This window comes from Electrona antarctica (genome assembly GCF_951216825.1).
Source record: "Electrona antarctica genome assembly, chromosome: 22".
NCBI lineage: Eukaryota > Metazoa > Chordata > Actinopteri > Myctophiformes > Myctophidae > Electrona > Electrona antarctica.
Window position 1 is genome coordinate 21,097,028 of NC_136805.1, and position 21,568 is coordinate 21,118,595.

The window sequence follows — 21,568 nt, forward strand, 5'->3', positions numbered from 1 at the left end:
AGTGGGTGCTATTTGCCTTATTCTTTTTTCAGTGGGTGCCCAAGCCCTCAGGCACTCCCAAAGTTGACGCCGTTGAGTGGACAGTAACAAAGTTGATATATTGTAAATAATTTACAGTTGTCTTCGATCAGGCAACTTTCCAATGCCTTAGAGAGGCATAGCTAATGCAAATGTCCACATACACTCATTTGTTCGCAAATAATATGCCTCTATATACAATAAGTCACAGTAAAAAAAAGCCTGAGTTAAGCCTAATTCATGTTGTATGGCAGTGTCACTCGCCAAAAATATCATGACAATTTGTTTTAGTTGAAGATGGGATGTTGTCAGCCCCCTGACATTGCTTTCAGTCCTGGCAGCCAATAGGGGGTTACATAACTCATTTCAGTCTTCGTCGTGTTCCTCATAGTCCACGGCGGTCCTCCACTCCTTGGAAGGTGAAGTAGTGCGAGTTAGAGTAGACCGCTGGCTTGTTGGGACACATCCCCACTACTTCTGGTTTCAGCGAGGCAAAGGGGTTGGCTCCACTTCCTTTCCGGTCGATCTCCAACTCTAACAGGATCTGCAGGGAGTAGGTCATCTCTGCCTCGCTGCAAGGGAACAGGAAGTGACCATCAGTCATTATCCACATGGATTATGGGATACAGATCCTCATAGACGCATACCATCATTCTAGATGAATACCACAATATCAGACAAACCATAGTGCTGCAATCCCACAAAAGACCCAGCCATAACTCGCTCCTCCAAGGGAGATAGCTCTCTTGCCGTGGTCCATAGAGCGTCGCAGTCCCGCCCCCTACCAGGGCCCAGGAAAGGATTTTTTTGGGCCGAACAAATAATTAGAAAGAAGAAAGAAAACGGCAGGTTACAACACTTTTTTTGTTGTTTTTCTTCTTTGTAATTATTTGTTTGGTCCAAAATATTGTGTTTGTTGTCATGAGTTGTCACGACTCGAGTTGGCTTTGTCCGCGGCGTAACCGTCTTTAATTAAATACTTTTTGAAATGTCTATGGGAAAAATGCATTGGGAATCATTTCCTGGGCCTGGCGTCGTCATGAAAGAGGGCGGGACTGCGACGCTCTATTGCGCACTGGGTTGGTGAGCGGAAAGTCAGGAGTTCGATCACAGCTCTGTGCCTCCAATTCGGTAATATAACCCAATATGGGTTACACTTTGTGTAACTTACTGTAATTCAAATAATAAGACTAGAGTCTAAAAGGCCCACTGGCAGCCTAGAGGTAGTAGAGGCCATGATTCTCCTTACACCCAGCTGATGTCTGTTTGGCTGAAGGATGGAAGGCGCTAGAGGAAAGGCCCTGGTTACCACACAATCAGTAGGGTTCATCTTGCAATCTCATCCTGCAATGAATGTGCAGTGCACAGCAAATGCAATGGCAATCAATCATTTAGGGCGAATGTTCCCCCTAGAATAGGCATGCCGCGTTCCAGGTGGTTAAGAACTGAACTGTCTGTGACTGCATTGACAACTACACCACATGGACTCTGGTGCGCGCGCACGCACGCACGCACGCGCGCACGCACGCACACGCGCGCACACACACACACACACACACACACACGCACACGCACACGCACACGTACACGTACACGTACACGTACACGTACACGTACACATACACAGCAATTCATTGCAGATACAGAATTTAATACCAGAATCTACTGTATCTTGATTTGTTTTCTACTCTTACCTGTGCCTCTCTAGTGTGTCAACCTTGTTGCTGCTATGACATCCGTAGGGGTAGATCGTATTGTGTCTTATCTTTAGCCAGTTAAGCCACCAGGGCACCACTTCATAGAGTTTACTTTTTTGTAATGATGTTATAATACATTTACTTTATAACCATGTTTTCCTTAATGTTGTGCAGCAATTACCTGAGAGCAGTGAAGAGACAGGGGATGTCGTAGTCCCTAAGGAGCAGTAGAGTTGGAAGCCAACCATACTCCAGATCTTGACTAGCGTCAAACCCTGGACAACAAAAAGATTCAAAATATAAAAATATAAAACATCATATAAGCAACAACTGTTTTGACGTATTGCAATGTTAAAACGTTGGTAAAACAATTTTGTTCATAAGTATCATAAGTTTGCTTTTATATTATTTAATAGACACAGAAGAGAGACGACAGTTTGTCATAATTCAGATCACTGCTTTTCAATCATTGGAGAAGAAGTGTTTACCAGGGTGAAATCCAACGACCAGGTCTGGCTTGGCTGCCGCCTCGTTCTCAACTACCTCCTCCCAGAACTGATGGTAGAGACCCTTGTAGGCACTGATGTAGACGTTGTGTTTGGGCCCAGACTCCCTAAGTGGAGGCCTCATGATGGGGCCTTGCACAATTTCTGGCCCTATCATAACCACCACCAGACCCTTGTGTCCAGGGAACATATGGTTCAGTTCATCGTAGTCCGTCAATTTGGCTCCCAAAGTCTCACTCTGGCCTGCTCCCACGAGGTGAATTGTCAGGGGTCCATCGTAAGGGTCGAGGCCAAACAGTCTCATCCCCGAGGCTATGGTCAATGGCCTGGAGAGGAACTCGCTGGTAACTCTCCACAGTGACTTCTTCAGGTCTTCGTCCTCTGGCCTAGGCTTTCCAGCATTGGTCCACAAGTCTTCCATGTTGGCACCAGACAGAATGGGATCAAGGCGTGGCGTGAGGTCTCCCTGCATGGCAAGCCAGTCATCCCAGCCCTTGATCTCAGATCGAGGCTTGGACCATTTATCTGTAGCAAATGGCAGATCTCCTGATATCGTGGCAGGGAGAAACACAACTTCAGTTAGTAACCAGCATTTGTTTCTGTTCCCAACGTGCTCTGACCAACCATGCCTAGTGCATTATCCTAATAAACTGTTCAACAATAATAAAAAATTAAAAAAAGGAAGAGAGTTGTACTCAGAAAAAAAGATGTATTTTATTCTTCCATAATTATGCATCAATGGATCACAATCCAAAATCTGTGATTCATTGAGGCATATATGGAAGAATAAAAATAAATCAGTTAAGTCACTCAGGCCTATTCATTGTCTGAAAAGGTGAATCTTCTGTTAATCTGAAGACTCACATCTTCAGACATCACCTCTCCAACCTGTACATGTAGATTTAATGTGTTTGAGATATCTTAATTGTTTGTTGTCACTGTTGTTATTGTGAATGAATGCATGGGACCCGAATGGAAACAAGACCGCAAGGTCTTTCTTCGGTGCTGTCCTTTTGGACCAATGCTGTGCTTGACTGTACCCTTTACTGTTTGCATTTTATTGTCTAATAAAATTATCAATCAATCAATCCAAAACCTTAGCCCGTAGCACTTGCCGTAACATTTGCCCTATCCTTGTCGACATTGCAGGCTTATGCAAAGGCTAAACATGTAATTTAGATAGCATGTTATGTAGACAGATGCCAGGTCATTGTTGATGTGGCATCCTATAGTGTGTATCGTTTCAATGTAAAGGTTATTGATTTTCTTTGGATATTTTAATATTAGACGGATGATAGGTTATTGGTTTACTTAAGATTGTTACAATCTTAAGTAAACCAAGAACCTATCATCCGTCTAATATTAAAATGTAGATGACTATTTCTATGCATTTGATGTATATTACCTATGTGTTGTCCTTGTTTACTTTAAATTGCTCTGGATTACAAACGTCTGCTAAATGCCTAAATTCTTTCCATTCCCTTCCTTCCATCCTTTAGACGAAATTACATTTAAAATAAGAATAAATTACACTATTCTCAGTACAACAGTAAACATTTGTTTTAATAATGAAGACGTTTATACTAAGGTGAAATGGATGGTTTACAGTATGTGTAACATATGTTCTGAACACATTGTCAGTTCACTTGTGGTACTTTACCTTTGTACACAAGCCATTCCACAACTCTGTCAATGGCCACGAGACGCAGCTGAGAGCAGAACTTCTTGTGTTGTTGCCAGTCAGCCTTCTGGCACCCTTTACAGCAGTAGTAAACATTCAGACATCTGTGCAACCAGAGGGCCACAGAAGCAAAGAAAGAAAAGAAAAGTGAGATGACTGGTACATGTAAAATGACCAAAGAAAACAGCTAAATTGTACAGCTTTTTGCTGTGTGAGTGCTCTTTTTCACCTGGTGCAACGCTTGAGGGTCTGTGACTTTGAAAGCTGTTTTGGTCGCTTCTCACAACTTGCGCAGAACTTAAAAGATTCTTCCATCTTTTCAAACATCTCTTTCGGAGACCGGAAGGCCACAGCTGTGCCTTTAGTCTCCGGGGCAGCTCTACTGAGAGACAAGCAGAGAAAGGATAAATTAGTAATCCCAACAACATTTTTTTTAGACCGCTACTGCACTTATAGTAGATCATTATGTAGAATGATTTGCCAAGTGGATTTTTTTAAATCGTGATCAGTGTTAATTAAGTAATCAGTTGGGTCGCATGCATTTTCAGAGCATGTTCATTAAAATGAGCAATTATTGTGTTCCAGCTTGGATCAATGGAACTAATAGTAAGCTATACAACATATAGTTCCTGTTCAGCAGTATCACAATGAAAACTCACTTTTTAAGGTTTTAAAGGAAGAAATACCATGACGATTTTTTTTGAGTGGTGTAAACCACTCCTACAACTGGCTTTGTTAGTTTACGTGTCTGTCCGTACCCGTGTCTGTCCGTACCCAAAAAAAAATCACACCAGTGTGAACTGAGTGGTGTAATGTGATGATTTGTGACCATGAAGTTGATTCAGCTGGAGTTTTTGTCCGATGTGAGGTATTATATAAGGTAAGGTATTATATAGCCTGATCAGCTCTGATCTGACGTAATGAAATCACACCCGGATGTGATTTCACAACTGGCTTTTGTTGTGCAGAAAAAATGAGCATGGTTGCTATGGTCATCCAGTTCACCCGGGTGTGATTTAATTACGTCAGAAATTATTTTGAACATAGCAACCATGCTCATTTTTTCTGCACAAAAAAGCCAGTTGTAGGAGTGGTTTACACCACTCAAAAATGAGCACGGTTGCTATGGTTCACACGGGTGTGATTTCATTACGTCAGACATTACGTCAGACCACAGCTGATCAGTCTATATAAGACCTTGTTACAGCTTACACCACTCAGTTCACACGGGTGTGATTTTTTTTAAACATATTGTCTTTTTAAATCAATGTTATGTTATCATTAAATTAAAATCTAAAGTGTTTTGACAATTATTTGGGGGACCACTTATAATATCCTCAAGACTAACCAGTGTGCCCTGGCCTTGCAGGTTGTGATACCACTACTCTATAGCTTCTCGTGCAAGACTGCAAGTCTATTCTTAGAGTATGCCATGTGTTCAGCAGCCATGCATATGACTAGGAAAGGATGAGGTCGAATTGGTGCATACGAATTGAATAATGAATGGAATGCATGGTTTACATGCGGTTTATAGTAGCCTGTATCAGACAACTTAAATAGGTCTATGGATATGGGCCTACGGCCAAATGTATACGCAGGGGCATAGCAAGGTCTACATGTCACAATGTACTGAAGGGATAGGGCCAGGTGGAGCCTGAGACAAAATAAGGCATAACAAAATAATTCATGGAATTCATGGCATCATTGCATATAGGGAAGTTATTACAGGCTAGTTGAGGTATTTCAAACCGCCAGCTTATTTTTAACTGGCACGCCACGCACATATAGGCTAGGCCTATCTATACCTTTCTTTTCCTAAACGACTTTGAATGCGGCTTCTATATCGGTGAAACTTTCTGTATGTTGTCGGTTTCAAAATGGAAATGAAAATAAACATTATCACATATACGCACTGATGTGAAATAAGTAGGCTAGGCTATTACATAATTATTATGACACTAATTCGCATACCTCGCAGATTCCATCATGGGAAATTGTGTAGAGTAGTGCCACGCTGTTGAGTCTCCGTGTTCCTGCAGTAGATTGACTGTGTGAGAGCGTCTGTCCGTGGGACATTGGGGGCTGCCATATATAGCACCTGTTCTCGCTCTTCCAGGACTATCTGACAACTCCAGACACCTTCTGGGCTCACAAGAGGTGAGGAAGAGGAAGGCTCCGCCTTGGGCTAGGCCAGTGCATGGTTCTAAAACATTTTCAAAGACATCTGAAGAATGTCCAGATTTTTTCGAAAATATATAGCAGATATTTGCAACGAGCTGCTGTGACTGTGAGCAATCCGTGAATGTGACAATATGTAGGTTCGGAGTTGTAACAAAAACCAAAAAGCATAATGGGTAAGAAAACAACAAACAGAATTTTATTTATTTGCAATAATACAATACAATACTGAACTAACTGTACATAGAAGCAAAAATCCAAATAGACAAACTGATGTATTCCGCTAGAGGGCAGTGTTGTACTACACAGGCCACGTTGATCATCGATATCTAATTTTACATATAAATACGGTAGACCTACAGTACAATCGAAATGTATTTTAATTGGTCATAAATAGACATTATCCTTAAGCGGGGCTTTCCCCCACTGTAGGCCTACTCTACACTAGTCACACAGGGCTATTCATGTCAAACACAACAGTAAAGCAACACATTTGATTATTGAAGATAAAGGTCATAGATATGAGAATGCAGCCCAACAGTCAACATAGTTCATTTTAAGTCCTAATTTGCTCCAGTGCCCCTTGGAACCAGGCACAGTTGGAGTTGCAGTAGACAGGGGGCATGTTGGGACTAGATTGGACTTGCTCTGGTTTGTGAGCTGTGAAAGGATTGGGTCCACTGCCCTTGACGTGCATCTCTAACTCCAACAGTATCTCTAGTGAGGCCTCCAGCTCTTTGTCACTGTAAAGAGATACATAATCAATGTCTCAAAACTACTGTACAAATATCATAAATATGGGGAAAAGAATACAACAAAATAGAAATGGTTAAGACTAAAATGTGAGAACTCTGAAATGAAATCTTGACAATCAATCTCTCACTCAATCACTATTGTCTCCAAAGAGAAAAGTTTGGTTAAACAAATACTGGAAGGCTACAGTACGTGATGTGTAAAATCAAAATGTGATAAAACAGGTAAACGTTAACTTGTTGGGTATATATATCTTTTTTAAATCTATAACATGTCGTCGCTGTATTTTCAGCCCAACGAACCCCAGCTAATCAACTTACCTAAAGAAGGTAAAGAAGGAGGGGATGTCATAGTCTCTGAGAAGCATCAGAGTTGGCAGCCAGCCTTCCACCAGACCCTGGTTAGCATGGAACCCTATACAGAATGTCACAAACATCAGGTTTTATTAGATTACCGTCGGCTGGAAACATTGTATGTCCAAAACTTGTAAACAAAGATTGCACAGGACAGCCAATCGACAAATTGACAACGTGGCATGAACTTGCAGATTTGCTATTTCCGCTATTTATTATTTCTTCTTCTTATGATTGAAAATGTATATTTCATCAGAATAATGTATACAGTTGACTGAAAAGGATTCTGACGATTATGCAAAAATAATTGCGATTATCTCAAATAATCCCTATCAGATTATTATGTAATAATTGTGACAGGCCTAGTACTGTACTGTACTGTACAGCAGTTTAGCCCATTAAAACAGAAATAAACTGTGTCCTTTTAGATTTTATATGTTGGCAGCGGCTATTCAAAAAACACATATATATACACATTCCGTGCTCAATCAAATCATCACATGCCATGCTCAAACACATTCCGTGCTCATACGGACATGTATACACACAAAACTGCATATATATCAAAAATCACCTGGCCTGTGTGAGTGCGTTTGTGTGTGTGTGTGTGTGTGTGTGTGTGTGTGTGTGTGTGTGTGTGTGTGTTTTAGACATTTTTGAGAAATCTTGAAAGTAGTTGAAAAATCACACCCGTGTGAAGTGAGGGGCGCTAATATATTAAAAACGGTGCCAACACAAACATTAAATTCTCTTTATTGTTAATGGCATTTAATGTTTGTGTTAGGGACAAGATGACGTAAAATTTCCCTTCATTGTCAATGGCGATTTTAAAACAAATATTGAACTAAAAACAAACATTAAACCTGTATATAGGAAGGGCTAGCGCCCTTCAAAAATGTTGAATGATTTAGATTTCCTTCTGGGAGAGTGCCTGGTACAAAACATTTTCATATGGGGTGGGGGGGGGGGGGGGGGGGGGGGGTCTGTGGCCATATACATGTCAATTTGGGGGTCCTTGGCATGAAAAGGTTTGAGAAGTGCTGGTTTAGAAGGCATTTGTATAATCGGCCTCAGATCTTAATGGGTTAACAGCCAGAGAAGACATTTTCCTGCAGAAAGGTGAAGGATTAGTGGTATTAGGTCTGATAACACTCACAGTCTTGACACCAGCTGGCTATATCATTCCCTTAGCCGAGAGATATTACTTTCCACATACGTCACTGAACACATTTACACAGTGGTGGGCAAAGTATATGAGTGTATATTGAATGCTAAAGAATTCCAGAGTTTTAACTCAAAATGTGCTGAACTCATTGAAATACTTCCACTTGACTGGAGTAACTGACGCTCATTTCAGTTTCAAGTGATAATTGCACACATAAGCAGACGATTTAGTGAGAGTCACTCAAGCTATTCCGCCCTCAGAGAGGAGTCGTTAACAAATGAACAGACAGATGTCACTGTCCCCTGAGCGTTAGGGGTCAGCTAGCTCAGTGGCCTTGTGTCCGCCGTGGGACTGGAGAGTTCAGAGTTCAATCCCTGGGCGAGTCATACCAAAGACTATAGAAATGGTACCCAATGCCTCCCTGCTTAATTGGCACTCAGCATCAAGGGTTGGATCGGGGGTGAGTCCCTATGATATACTAGCGTCATGTCCTCATGCTGAAACAGGAGATATAGGCTCCTGAAATACAGTATGGGTCAAATGGCTTGTGAACCATTGATTCCCAAGGCCATTTTGTCAGGAGGCAACAGTCGTTAAGTCACCTGAGGTTAGTCTCTCCATGACAGGGATAGAGTGTATATAAAAAGACACAATTATCTACGGTAGTATCAACCTCCTGTCAAGCCCCCCAGTATTGCTTTAAATAGCAGCTGATGATTATATTCTCTGTATGTTTCTTTTGTCTCTGTCGGGTGGAAACCTCATCTGTCCAAAACTGTCACATTTCAGGATTCTAATTCAAAAACAGCAAAAGTAGCAGATCTGCAAGCTCGAAATTTGAGCTTGTGGATCTGCTACTTTTGATGCTTTTGTGTGACGCTGTATTATGATCAAGTAGGGCGTTCATTTATATTAAAAAAATCACACCCGTGTGAACTGAGTGGTGTAAGGTCTTATATAGACTGATCAGCTGTGGTCTGACGTAATGTCTGACGTAATGAAATCCCACCCGGGTGAACTGGGTGACCGTAGCAACCATGCTCATTTTTTGAGCACAGACAGACAGACACATAAACTAACAAAGCCAGTTGTAGGAGTGGTTTACACCACTCAAAAACACACAAAAAGCCAGAATATGGAGATAAGAGGTTTACGCCCGACAGCAACAATGTTTGTTTCACATACCGTATTAGGGTGTCAAGTAGTGTCAGCTGAAATATATGCTTTCCACAGTAACCTGTACATACTGTACAGTGTGCTTGTGTGTGCATGTATGAGATGTGTGACATGACATGTATAGGCACAGACTGTGGGCTCACTGGGCTACCTGCATGCCTGCCAGGGTAGTGCATTGTAAGGCCCATGGTGTTGGAACAACCGAGGGTATCACATCTCTCTCGGGAGAACACAAACCACGGAGGAGAGGATTTGGGTGTGAATAATACATGTTATTATACAGCATGCCAGAGGTTACAATCCTTATGTCCATAAAACATTTAGCACCAAATAAGCGTTTAGCCCCTCAGGAGATAATGTATCACACACACGGTACCACCTGATGACCGTTAACCACTGCAATAACTGCCTGGCTCGCGTTTGAATTTGGTATGGAGGTAAAAATAATGCCGAGGCCTAGAGCACCAGTGGTGGAAGTACTCACATTTTGTGAAAGTATACCGATACCACAATGTAGAAATATTCTATTACAAATAAAATTCTGGTATTCAAATGATACTTGTGTAAAAGTACAAAAGTACTCGCATTAAAATGTACTTAAGTACTGAAAGTAAAGTACTTGTAGATCAGCTATTTTCAAATAGCCTAAGTATGCATAGGGTTGAAGTGGTTAATGCATGTTTTGTAATAATAATCAAAATCTAAAGTAACTAAAGCTGTTAAATAATTGTAGTGGAGTATTTGAAACAGCATTTGAAACAGACTTATAGCATGTCATGTAGACAGCACAATAACAGTACAGCATAGTATAATATGTATAGCTTATATGTATAGTGTCATTATATATAGATATGTTCTAGTTACGTTCTTAGCTTACGCATGTTTCTTGATAAATGCTTTTTATATATGTGATGTATTCCCATGCTTTTTGTTCTTGCTTAATGTAAATCGCTCTGGATTAAGAGTGTCTGCTAAATGCCTAAATTGTAAATTGAGTAAAAAGTACAATATTTGCCTCTGGGATGTAGTGGATTAAAAGTAAAAGTATTGGAAATTGGAAACACTCTAGTAAAGTGAAAGTTTCTCAAAAGTGTACTTAAGTACAGTACTTGAGTAAGTGCACATAGTTACTTTCCACCACTGCCTACCTAGCGCTTCGTAGCTTGTGAGGATGTTTTGTTTTTTTGTTTTTTTTGGATGAATGTGGAAAACATCAGTCAGCTGAATGGCATTTCCGTGACGGCGCCAAGCCTCTGTGCTTGGTACAGTCACAGTAAGCTCACTGAAGTATTCCAAACAGATAAAAGCTGGAATCATTATTATGAGGTGCATGCTTTCTGTGGGCTTGCTGCAATGATGACACTTATACGTATTGTTGTGTAGTCCTTCTCCTCTAGCTAGCTGTCATGAGGAGTTGCACCCCCTTCTCCCTCTTTCTTTCTGTATCTTATGAAGAGACCTCATCTATTCATCCCAGTTCTCCACTCTCACTCTGTCCCTGAATGTCTGTCACTCTGTCTCTGACTTCAACTTCTCTCTCATCCTCTCTGACTCACACATGTGACACACCACTCCTTTCAGTCAGTCTCATTCTCCGAGTCTCCAGTACAGCTAGCTAGGCCTATCTCTTAAACTGTGGTCATGAATTCCTAATGCAGTGCTATGCCAGGTTTGCAGCATGAGGTGTATGCTGGCAATCAGTGGGTCAGCTTGGAGGGCGACAGCTCCTGTATATTTAGCTTGATAACTTGAGACTGGGGTTATGATGACCGTTCGGGGTGAGTTGCAATAGGGTTGGGTCGGGTGGGGGGACATTGCTGGCGCTCGAGCACAGCTGTCTGTGAGGTGTTGGGTTTTTAGGGGGCTGGTGGTCCTGGTCTGTGACTTTGTCTGTGGCTGACAAAGTGGCAGCAAAGGGGATGAATTATGAAATGCTATGTTTGGGGAAGCTGTTGCCTTATAATGGTTCTTTGATATCTCAGAAATACTGTAATGTAAAGTAAAATAATAATAATAATAATAATAATTATTATTATTATTATTATTATAATTATTGAAATGCTTTTTATAGGTAGCCTCATGTTCATACTTAATGCCCAACTTTATTTAACCCTTAAACCCCTTTTATTATGATAATGATACATTTTTATTTCCTTATATAAATCAACAATAACTATGTTATCCCTTGGGTTTATGACTTTGACTGGAGTTAGTTGTACTTGTACTTAATACCATAATTAATGATGACTATTATATTCATGGGCAGTCATCTTTTCAGCCATACCAATTATAATCTATGCATATTATGCAGCTTTCATTTGCACAAACAGGGACTGAAAGGGCCTGACTAAGGCGAGCGAGGACGATTTAAAGGGGTGAGCTGGTAGACAGCTGGAGCGTATAGAGCTGGGGCGCGGGCTTGGGCATTAGAGTGTGTCTGGGGGGTCCCTAGGGAGAGCCTTTCGTCGCAGCATGGCGGCCTGCCGAAAGCGCTGCTGAGTCCAGCAATCGCCAGCCAAAGCCTGGCACGGCTGTTGTCATGAATCACCCTGCAGATGCCCAATAAAAGCCTGGCACTAATGAAAACACAGCAAAAATCTTTGGTGTTCATTTATCCATTTGTCACTCAGAGAATGGATACATTTGTACAGCTCTCTGAGTTAAATTAAGACTGAGGATTTTAAAGTGCCAGGACTTTTGTGTATTTTGTGAAGTCTAGAGTAGACCAACTGGGTAATGTGTCTCTAAAAGAGGAGTGGAGATCACCAGCCTGGCTTAGGGAGAGGCAAGCCTTTGGTTACAGACCGACTGATTTGAGATTGTATTGTTTGAAGCTGCTGTATGTTATTGGTTTATTTTAAACTTTTTTGAGCTGTGTGTGCGGGCATACCAGGATGAAATCCAACCACCAGATCTGGCTTGGCAGCTTTCCCCTTCGCCACCATATCCTCCCAGAACTGATGGTAGAGGCCCTTGTGAGCACTCATGAAGACCCGGTGTTTGGGGCCAAATTCCCTTAGAGGAGGTCTCAGGATGGGGCCTTCCACCACCTCTGGTCCCACCAACACAACCTCCAAGCCCTGGTGTCCGGGGAACATGTGGTTCAGCTCATCACAGTCTGTCAGTCTGGCTCCCATCGTCTCTGTAAGAGATGCCCCCGCTATGTGGATGGTGAGGGGTCTAGCGTGCGGGTCCAGGCCAAAACGTTGCATGGCCATGCCAACGGTCAGAACCCGAGAGAGGAACTCGCTTTGAATCCGCCACACGGACTGCCTCAGGTCTTCATCGTTCGGCCGCGGCCTGCTGACATTCTTCCACAGGTGGGTCATGCTAAAACCAGATACGATGGTGGCCAGGCGCTGGGTGAGGTCTCCCTGCATGGGCAGCCAGTCATCCCAGCTCTTTACCTCAGCAGCTGATTTGGACCATGCCTCAGTTGGGAAAGGGAGGGCCCCTAGAGGGGAAATAGAATAGACGTATAGCTTATAACATTGGTTATTACACTACCCATAGTAATGTGTGGCATTAGTTCTGTCTGGACATCGTAGCCAAAAGTGAGGTGTGGATTTCAAAATGTTCTAAGGCATAGACATGTACTACCTATACTTACGGTTGGTTAGACATTTTTTTCCAGCACTGGTTCTTGTCCAGCAAATGGTGCATTTATATAGCGCCTTTATCCAAGGCGCTTTACATAGATTGCGCATTATACGCGCATTATATTCACCCATTCATACAACGATGACAAAGGAAACCATGCACTCGGGAGCAATTAAGGGTTCAATGTCTTGCGGACACTAACACTAACTCTGGGGGAGCCCTGGTTCGAACTGGGAACTTCCTTGTCACCTGCATCGTTTGACCACCTCTAAGCTGTGAACATCAGCCACTCCACCAGACAGTCTGTCAATGGCGACCAGACGCATCTCTCACCTGTGAACATCAGCCACTCCACCAGTCTGTCGATGGCCACCAGACGCAGCGTCTTACACACTTTCTTGTGCCGAGGCCAGTCGTTTACCTGACAGTTTTTGGTGCAGTAGTATACATTTATACACCTGGAAGAAAGAGACAGATTGAGATAGAGTAAACGAAAGAGAGAGCACAGAAGAGAGGAGGGGGGTGTAAAGGGAAGGAAATTCAGTCCATGTCAAAGTATTGTAAGTAAAATCCTCAGAATTAATTGATATTGTATCCAATGATTTTTCTGAAAATCAGCTTCCCTAAAGTCGAGGATGAAGTAGTGCAGAGTGAATAATAAGTGAAATACCCTTTAAATAGTTCCTTCACAGCAAAGGCCTGGAGCGTGTTGGTGTCAAATCGATATAAGTATTGCACACTAGTGTAAAGACCATCTTCACGTTCAACCTTCTCAGTCAAAGGTTGACATTTGGCCCACGAGAGCTTGATGAATTCTGCTCTGTTTTACGAGACAGCTGGCAAAAACATATATCCGTGGCAGGAGCCATAATCTATGCTGGAATTTAATACTGATAATGTGACCACTGTGTACGTAAGCAGTCTGTGTGCTGTGCAGTCACACGGTTTAGCTGGAGAGGTAATTTAACCGCCTGGGATAGTGTTTGTTTGAGTCTGTTCAGACTATAATGCCCTGCCTTTTCAACCCCTCGCTGCCAATTTACATACAATCAGGTGCCATTTGAGAGTCATTTGAGGGTCATTTTAGATCAGTATCAACATATAGGTATTGGTAATGGGTCACACACACCAAGAATGCATTTTCAGATGGTTTATTTCTCTACATCACAGAGCAGACGTTTCGGCTATCCAGCCTTCATCAGTCATTTTAGATGCCATTTGTCCTACTAATAGACCACAAGAGACCCACAAGTGGACAAAGTGAGACTAAACTAGCAGAGTTCCTATTTAAAGTCAAAATATAGCCTACAAAGTCAAAAAGGTGATATAAAGAGATATGGATCGGATGAAAAATGAAATAGCATGGAGAGGTTGGAGAGTCACAAGGGACTGATGGCGATAATGCCTCAGCTGTCAAGTGTCCGGAAACCCCACCGAGAAAGATGACATTACTTTGGAGCTGAGTGTCAGTGGCTCTGTCATGTGCCCCGTGTAGAAGAACATCACTGCTACTAGTTTCTGAGAGAGAGAGTCGGTAGCAGCTGATCACTTCAAGGTCATACACGTTAACATTGTTTAAGTAGGTTAAGTATATTTTATTATGTTCATATAGTACTGTATAATGTGTTCATGTACAGTACTGTATATATGTAGCCCTGTCTGGAAGGCTAATATATATACTGTATATATATTCCCCTTTGAGTGAGTGGTACTGTAGATGTTTTGTTTCCCATCAATCAAGGTGGTGACATTGGGGGCTCGTCAGTGATCACGCTTCCTTGTGGTGGGTTTAAGGGTGGTGAATATAGCAGAGGAGCCCTGCCTTAAGTCCAGAAGCCCATTATCCCCCTTGTCCAAGTGAGATTTCCTGTCATGTTAGCACCAGATATAGGGTTTCCAATGCGGGAGACCAGGGTTAAAATCCGGGTGGTTACACAATACACAAGCATATGGATATGGATGCATGTAGTATGTGTGTTGTCCGTGCTAATGGGTTACATGGAAAGGGAAAGGGAAGCACTAAACAAATGCCCTCTCCTGCAAAGCATAGAAATTGCAGCTTCCGCTCAGTAATGTGCCACAAATATGTCAATTTCCAAACATAATACATTCTTTGCACTGAAATGTCTGTTGTGTTGACACGCCATTATGAGTGGCATAAAAGCTGGACATTTTTCCGTGAAAACAGCTGCAATGGGATGATTTAGCAGTCGGGGAGTGAGGCTATATTCAACCCTCGCCCATAATCCGCAGTCTGCACAACTGTTTACACCTCGGCTTCCTATTGTTTTGCTGATACAAAGAGCTGGGTGGTGGTGCCGGGAATGTCTCACACATGACAGCTATTGGCAAACAGACCAAAATAATGTTTCAACAGGATTAATACAAGGCTGACAGAATAACATGTATGTGGTGACAGCTGCCTAAAATATAAATTTTAATGAATATTGAAACTCACGCGCCAAATAAAATATTGTTGCCGTCGGGCAGAAACCTCCTATCTCCATATTTAAACGCCCTACTTCAGGGGTGGGCAACTGGCGGCCCGGGGGCCACATGCGGCCCCCACCTTCACTTAATGCGGCCCTCAGGTTAATGTCAGAATACTGATATAATATTGGTTTCAGCTGTTTACAATTCCACAGCATGCAAACATGACCCGCTGTAATTACTTCAGTCTAAATTAGTAGCTCAATGCTTCAACACTCGTATAATTAAAGGCATTTGAAATTACATAAAAATGTTAATTTTCAGGATTCCAATTCAAAAATAGCAAAAAAGAATGCAAGATTTCAATTCGAATATATCAAAAATAGCCGATCTACAAGCTCAAAACGCGTCGCAGCGCGGCGCGTTTTGAGCTTGTAGATCGGCTATTTTTGCTACGACTAATATATGGCCCTCTGGAGTGAGTGTGGAAATATAGTGGCCCTCTCCATCGTCAAAGTTGCCGACCCCTGCCCTACTTGATCATACTACAGCGTGCGTCACACAGAAGCATCAAAAGTAGCAGATCAAAGTCAAAGTCATACGATTTGTCACACACGTTACCTCAGCTTTAGCAATTCTTTAAATTTGAATCCTGAAATGTAACAGTTTTGGACATGTGAGGTTTCCACCCGACAGAGGTGATAAAGTGATTTCTTAACCTCAACTTACGTACCGCCGGTATGCAAAATTTACACTGATAGCCATCTATAAATCTGCAAAATCTGCATTTTTATCTTGTCGGAACGAAAATACACCGCATGGATGCAACTGGGACGTATCCTCAGTGATGTACTGTATCCCAAGGTCATCGGGGTTTCGGGTCTCGCAAACATCATACCCCTCACTCGGGTGGCCCAGCCGGGGTGATCAAGTCCCGACTTACGTCCCAGTAGTACCCTCGATCAGACCCACTAGGGAAAGACCAGGGCCACACAATCCGTTGGAACCACTCCAGAACTACTATGCCGGGACTGAGAGGTACAATTCTGGCATGTCATTTCATGGAAATAATTAATTACCTCAGTATCTATAAATGCACCTTGTCTCTGTGCATACGTACGTGTGTACGTCTGTAATCAACGTAACTCGAGAACCGTTCGCCCCGCCCGAACTTCAAATTCGACACACACGTTCCACACCCCCACAGGGAGTGCAGTGCCCGGTGACGAGTCCGTCGGATAGCTGGTTGTCCTGAATCAACGCAAAAGCTTCTGCCTGGGCTCTGGACTGATCATCCCTATATCTCCTGGCCTGTTCTGACATCACAACACTTCATATTTGGGCATGCCTGACACAGAACTCCATATATAGGAATAAAGGGACACAGTGAGACAGATACAGAAATATCCATATATGGGCATAAAGGGGACACAGACAGATGGGTGGAACGGGTACTCTGACACGGGTACAACGGGTATTGCATAGCCGGTGTTACCGACTCGGTGCTCTACAGCCGGGCACCGGTCTAGTATTACAAAAGAAAACATAAGATCGCATCACCCTCCATTTTGGGGATTTGCACTTACTTGGCACAGCGCTTGAGAGTCTGGCCCTCTGCAAGGTGCTCAGGTAGCTTGTTACAGCCCGTGCAGAACTTGAACGTCTCCTCCATTCTCTGGAACATCTCCTTGTGGTCGCGGAAAGTCACGCTTTTGTTCTTTCCCTCCACAGCCGTCCTTGTGTGACAAACAAGGAGCCACATTTAATTTAGTAATTTACACAGTATAGCACCCATGGCTAGATATATAATAAAATTAGAACAGAATGAGATGGCAGAATGCATTTAACCACTTGAACCCCATTATGGTTGAGCCCCTCAGTGCTCTATGCTAGCGCATTTCCTGTTTTCTGTTATTCGGCTATTTCCAGCGAAAGCTTTCTCCACAATACGGATGCTGGGGTATAAGTGGTTAGAGCAAAAATATACAGTGGCCAAATGCAATGATATAATCACACCAATACATTGTCATGCAGTATAACAGAATCACTCCCTGAACAAAATAGGGAGAAACACACAACAAGCTACGTACTCAGCATCAATGTTTTGTTGTGTTGTGTTTTTGTACCTGTACTCTCCATAGTCCTTCATGTTGAGCTGGTTGAGGATTACCTTGGAGAGACCAGGCACATTGGAGTCCAGAGAGTAGAAGCCAGAGCGGTCAGAGAAGACACTGTCATTCCCTGGAGTGTAACTCTCTGGGAGCGCTAGGATCTGCCGTCCTGCCATGGTGTGACCTTCACTTTATACTGACAGAGAGAAAGGGAGAAACGTGCTTTGTAATTTCGTGTGAACAGGATTTCCTGTTCTATTATATACATAAGTGGTTCTCAACCTTTTTGGGGGGTACCCAAATGACAGTGACGTGACAATTTAAGGACATTTTTAATACATTTTTAATACCTTAAAATGAAATATAAAAAAAAGACGATTATTGCATCAAAATTCATCAACAAACTATACTATAAAACTGGTCAAACGTTGGTCAAATTGTCGAATAAAACAAGAAAGACGAGAATTCTGAAAATAGCCGATCTACAAGCTTGCGTTGCGATGCGTAGATTGTCAGGGTGGGGGTTACCAGACCAAATATGATTATGTTGGGGGTTGCGGCCTGAAGAGGTTGAGAGGAACACACTGGATCTATCAAATGACATCTGGCCCATCAGAAAGTGCTGGCACTCATTTGGCCGAGTTTCATTAATGAACGAATGCTGGAACAACATACTAGGCCTACGGGTGTTTTGTCGTGGATCCATTTCAGAGGTCAAACTCAATAGCATGCACCAATACATCCATGGCATACATGGAGTGATGTGGGATGTTGGCTACATACTTGAAAAAGACAGCAAGGTCGGAATCGTTGTACATTTCTGCTGTGCTGTGAATACAAGTTGCGAATCCCCTTTTTGTTTTTGATTATTCTGTTTTTGCAGTTTGGCTCAGCACCAAGAAACAGAGGATGTGCGTTGGATGTTAGATACAAAACTGGGATTCTGGGACATTCCATCAATTTAGATTGGTGAGTGACAAATTAGCTGGAAATGTGATATTTGGCATCGATGGAATAATGAGCAGGTCCAACATATGGATCAGAATTATGATATATCACAGCTATAAGGAAGCCATGGAATGTTCATACCTTTTAGTCAGTTCATTCCTTCAAAAGGAGCTAGATAAATTTCGCTAGAGTACATAAAAACATTCAAAACCTGTGAGAAAGTAAAAACAAATAAAAAGCTTCTATACATAATACATATCATAAAGACTATTTTGATTAACCAGAAATGTTGAATCGTACATTTTAGAAGTTATTTTTTTTTAATTCATTGGCATTAGTATGCTGTGTGAAACAGACAATGGGTCAGGAGGATAAAGCATACAGTATCATCCTGTTTTATGTTAACTTCATATCCAGTGCAGCATATTGTTTTCTTAACACGGCTGCTAGCACAGTAGATTGTGAGAGATACTGTAAGAGTGGAGACTAAGGGCTCCATTTTCGTCACCGCTAAACCCCTTATCCCTAAACTTCTTTGCCTTTTTTTAAAACATTTTTGAATAGTTAAAATGGCCAGTCTACAAGCTCACAACGTGTCAATGTTGAACTATTCAACTACTATTTTTCAAAATAGTAAAAAAAGGCAAAGAAGTTTAGGGATAAGGGGTTTAGCAGTGACGAAAATAGAGCCCTAAAGCTCAGGCACACACACAGTAGTGCACAGCATGCATAAACACACACTGGCCCAATGTCCCTGGCCCGCTGCCGCGGTGGACGAGAGCAGAAGCTAAGCCCAAGACATGTGATGACTCCATTGCGTCCACCCAAGCCAGAAGGTACCTTGCCACTTCCACATATACGGCACTTGTATTGCAGTGACTGATTGAGTCACCTCATTTTATTACGCCTGACTTAAGAGTAAAATGAGAACCATAGTGCCGACAGACGTGTTAAGGTGACAGACTTGGATGGTTAGAGCGGCGCGATTACATACAAAGTCAATGCAAGACGAGAATTGCGCGAACGGGCGCGACCTGATGCGGCACAAACGGGACGAACCGAGGCGAATATATATTCAGGTCCAATTCCTCATGGGGGCCCTGGCCCCCCGGCCCCCACAGACTCTCCATTAGCGCTTTCTACCCCACATGGAACCCAGGTTGTCTTAAAATAGTGCCCATGGATGCATCTGCAACAGTGTCATCATCTGTTTACGTCTGGACTCTGGAGAGATCCCGTCCAGGACAGGCTTCAGACACGCCTCCTGCAGTGAGACTTGGCTCAGATCTGAAACCCATTTGATTTTGGCGTTAGAGAGACCGGTTGTGACCGCATGCCCTTGCTAACGTTGGCCCAGAGTAGGCTTTGAACCAGGTATATGCTAGAGAGGCATCTGTAAATGTGTGATGAAATAATTTCATAACAGCATACTGTGCCAAATTAAAGCTCAAAATATGCCAGTAGTGTCAGCTAATGTCACTGGAATTGTTTCATTTTATTTTTTGCATGTCACATTCCATGCTCAGCCAATCAAATCATCGCATTCCGTGCTAGAAACACAAAGCTGTGCATAGAAGGGGCTAGCGCCCCTCAAACAAAAGTCAATGTAAAAAAAAACATAACGTTATTGGTCCCGACCTTAAAGAATGCTCTGCTGACACGGATGCCACACATAGCCGACTGTCACATGTTGCATGAACAAGCAAAAAAAGCATATACGTTACAACAAACAGACTACCACAGCTGTATAGACTGACACTCTATCCATCTCGGCCCTAAAAGCATTTCCAAACTGCTTTTGGGCTTAGTCAAAGTTCTATTCTTAACTATGGACATGCATAACACAGACACAACACAATGTCCACAACATTCAAGAAGAGTCATATTTATATTTATTTAACATCAAAATAAATGTTCTGCTACTTTGATGTAAAAACTGTGGAACCAAAATCACTCATCACAAAAAAGCAGAACAAAGGGAAAAAAATAGAACATTTTTTTTCTACTTTGTGTGAAATTGAAAAGATACCGCATATCCTCAGTTTCTGAAGAATGATTGTCCATTATCTTGTCTGTAATCAAATTGAAAGGCACACATCTAATTAGCTCCCTCGTATCTATGGGGCTCCAGCGAACATGAACAGATTTCCCATGAAAGAGCAAGTTTTAATTTTCACTGTTCACACTTCCCAGAAGACTGGTACTACTTTAGCATGCAAAACCATGCCACAATCTGTCCCCATACAGTATTACCACACCACAGGCTGGCAGCATTATTTTAGTGCATGTACGGTACTGTATAACTCAACTTAAACATTTACAACTATTACAATTTAGGCATTTAGCAGATGCTCTTATCCAGAAGGACATTATGTGCCAAATCAGAGTACTGTAAATGGCATGTTATCACAAGTAAAGTACAATATGCCACACTTGCAACACCGGCTAGATAAGGTATCTCAGTGACATCTTAAGTCATACCTTTGGGTCCAGAACAGGCTGTATCGTTCTAGAAGATTGAAGATTCTGAGGATTCCTGATCTCTCTCTCACCTTCACACAGCTCAGACTGGGACCGCGTGAGGCTGGCAGGGGACTGAGGGGAGAGATGGAGACAGGGAACATGGGGGAGGGAATAGGTATTGGCTTGGTAAGGTGGGTGGGGTCAGATGGAGAAAGGAAGACAAGGGGGGTTGGAACGGGGTGGGGGGGTACATGCAGACAGTAAAGGGAAGGAGAGTTGGATTCAAGGGGACTGAAACGGATGGTGTAATGTAAACTGTAAACCAAGAGAGCTAAATAGTTATCCAAAGGATATTTTGAAACCTTCCCCAGCCAAGCTTAATTTTGAGGTGCTTGGATTTTGCAGGTTACCGTTATTCCTCACCTCAACCAAACTAGTTTTCCAGTTTGTTTTTTACGATCCTCCCCAGTAGGGCTGGGTACAATAACA

The 21,568-nt window shown here is 42.4% G+C and overlaps 1 protein-coding gene across 1 annotated transcript; it reads right to left on the minus strand.

Moving 5' to 3' along the window:
* Nucleotides 1-249: 249 nt before the first annotated feature.
* mss51 (MSS51 mitochondrial translational activator) lies at nt 250-21,206 on the minus strand. Its single transcript, XM_079492279.1, has 13 exons — nt 21,098-21,206; nt 17,684-17,864; nt 17,144-17,293; nt 13,461-13,585; nt 12,418-12,981; nt 7,154-7,247; nt 6,645-6,823; nt 5,874-6,105; nt 4,132-4,281; nt 3,882-4,006; nt 2,204-2,767; nt 1,897-1,990; nt 250-590 (listed from the first exon to the last, which is right to left on the minus strand). Exons 2-13 carry the CDS (start codon nt 17,842-17,844, stop codon nt 404-406), a joined length of 2,625 nt encoding a protein of 874 aa, XP_079348405.1. The 5' UTR covers nt 17,845-17,864; nt 21,098-21,206; the 3' UTR covers nt 250-403.
* Nucleotides 21,207-21,568: the final 362 nt, after the last annotated feature.

Coding starts and splice junctions, on each gene's coding strand:
- mss51 (XM_079492279.1), bottom strand. CDS start 17,844: ATGGCAGGACGGCAGATCCTAGCGCTCCCAGAGAGTTACACTCCAGGG. Junction 7,248..12,417: donor GGTGGTTGGATTTCATCCTG/GTATGCCCGCAC, acceptor CATTCTGTATAG/GGTTCCATGCTAACCAGGGT. Junction 6,106..6,644: donor AGGGGCACTGGAGCAAATTA/GGACTTAAAATG, acceptor AAAATGTTTTAG/AACCATGCACTGGCCTAGCC.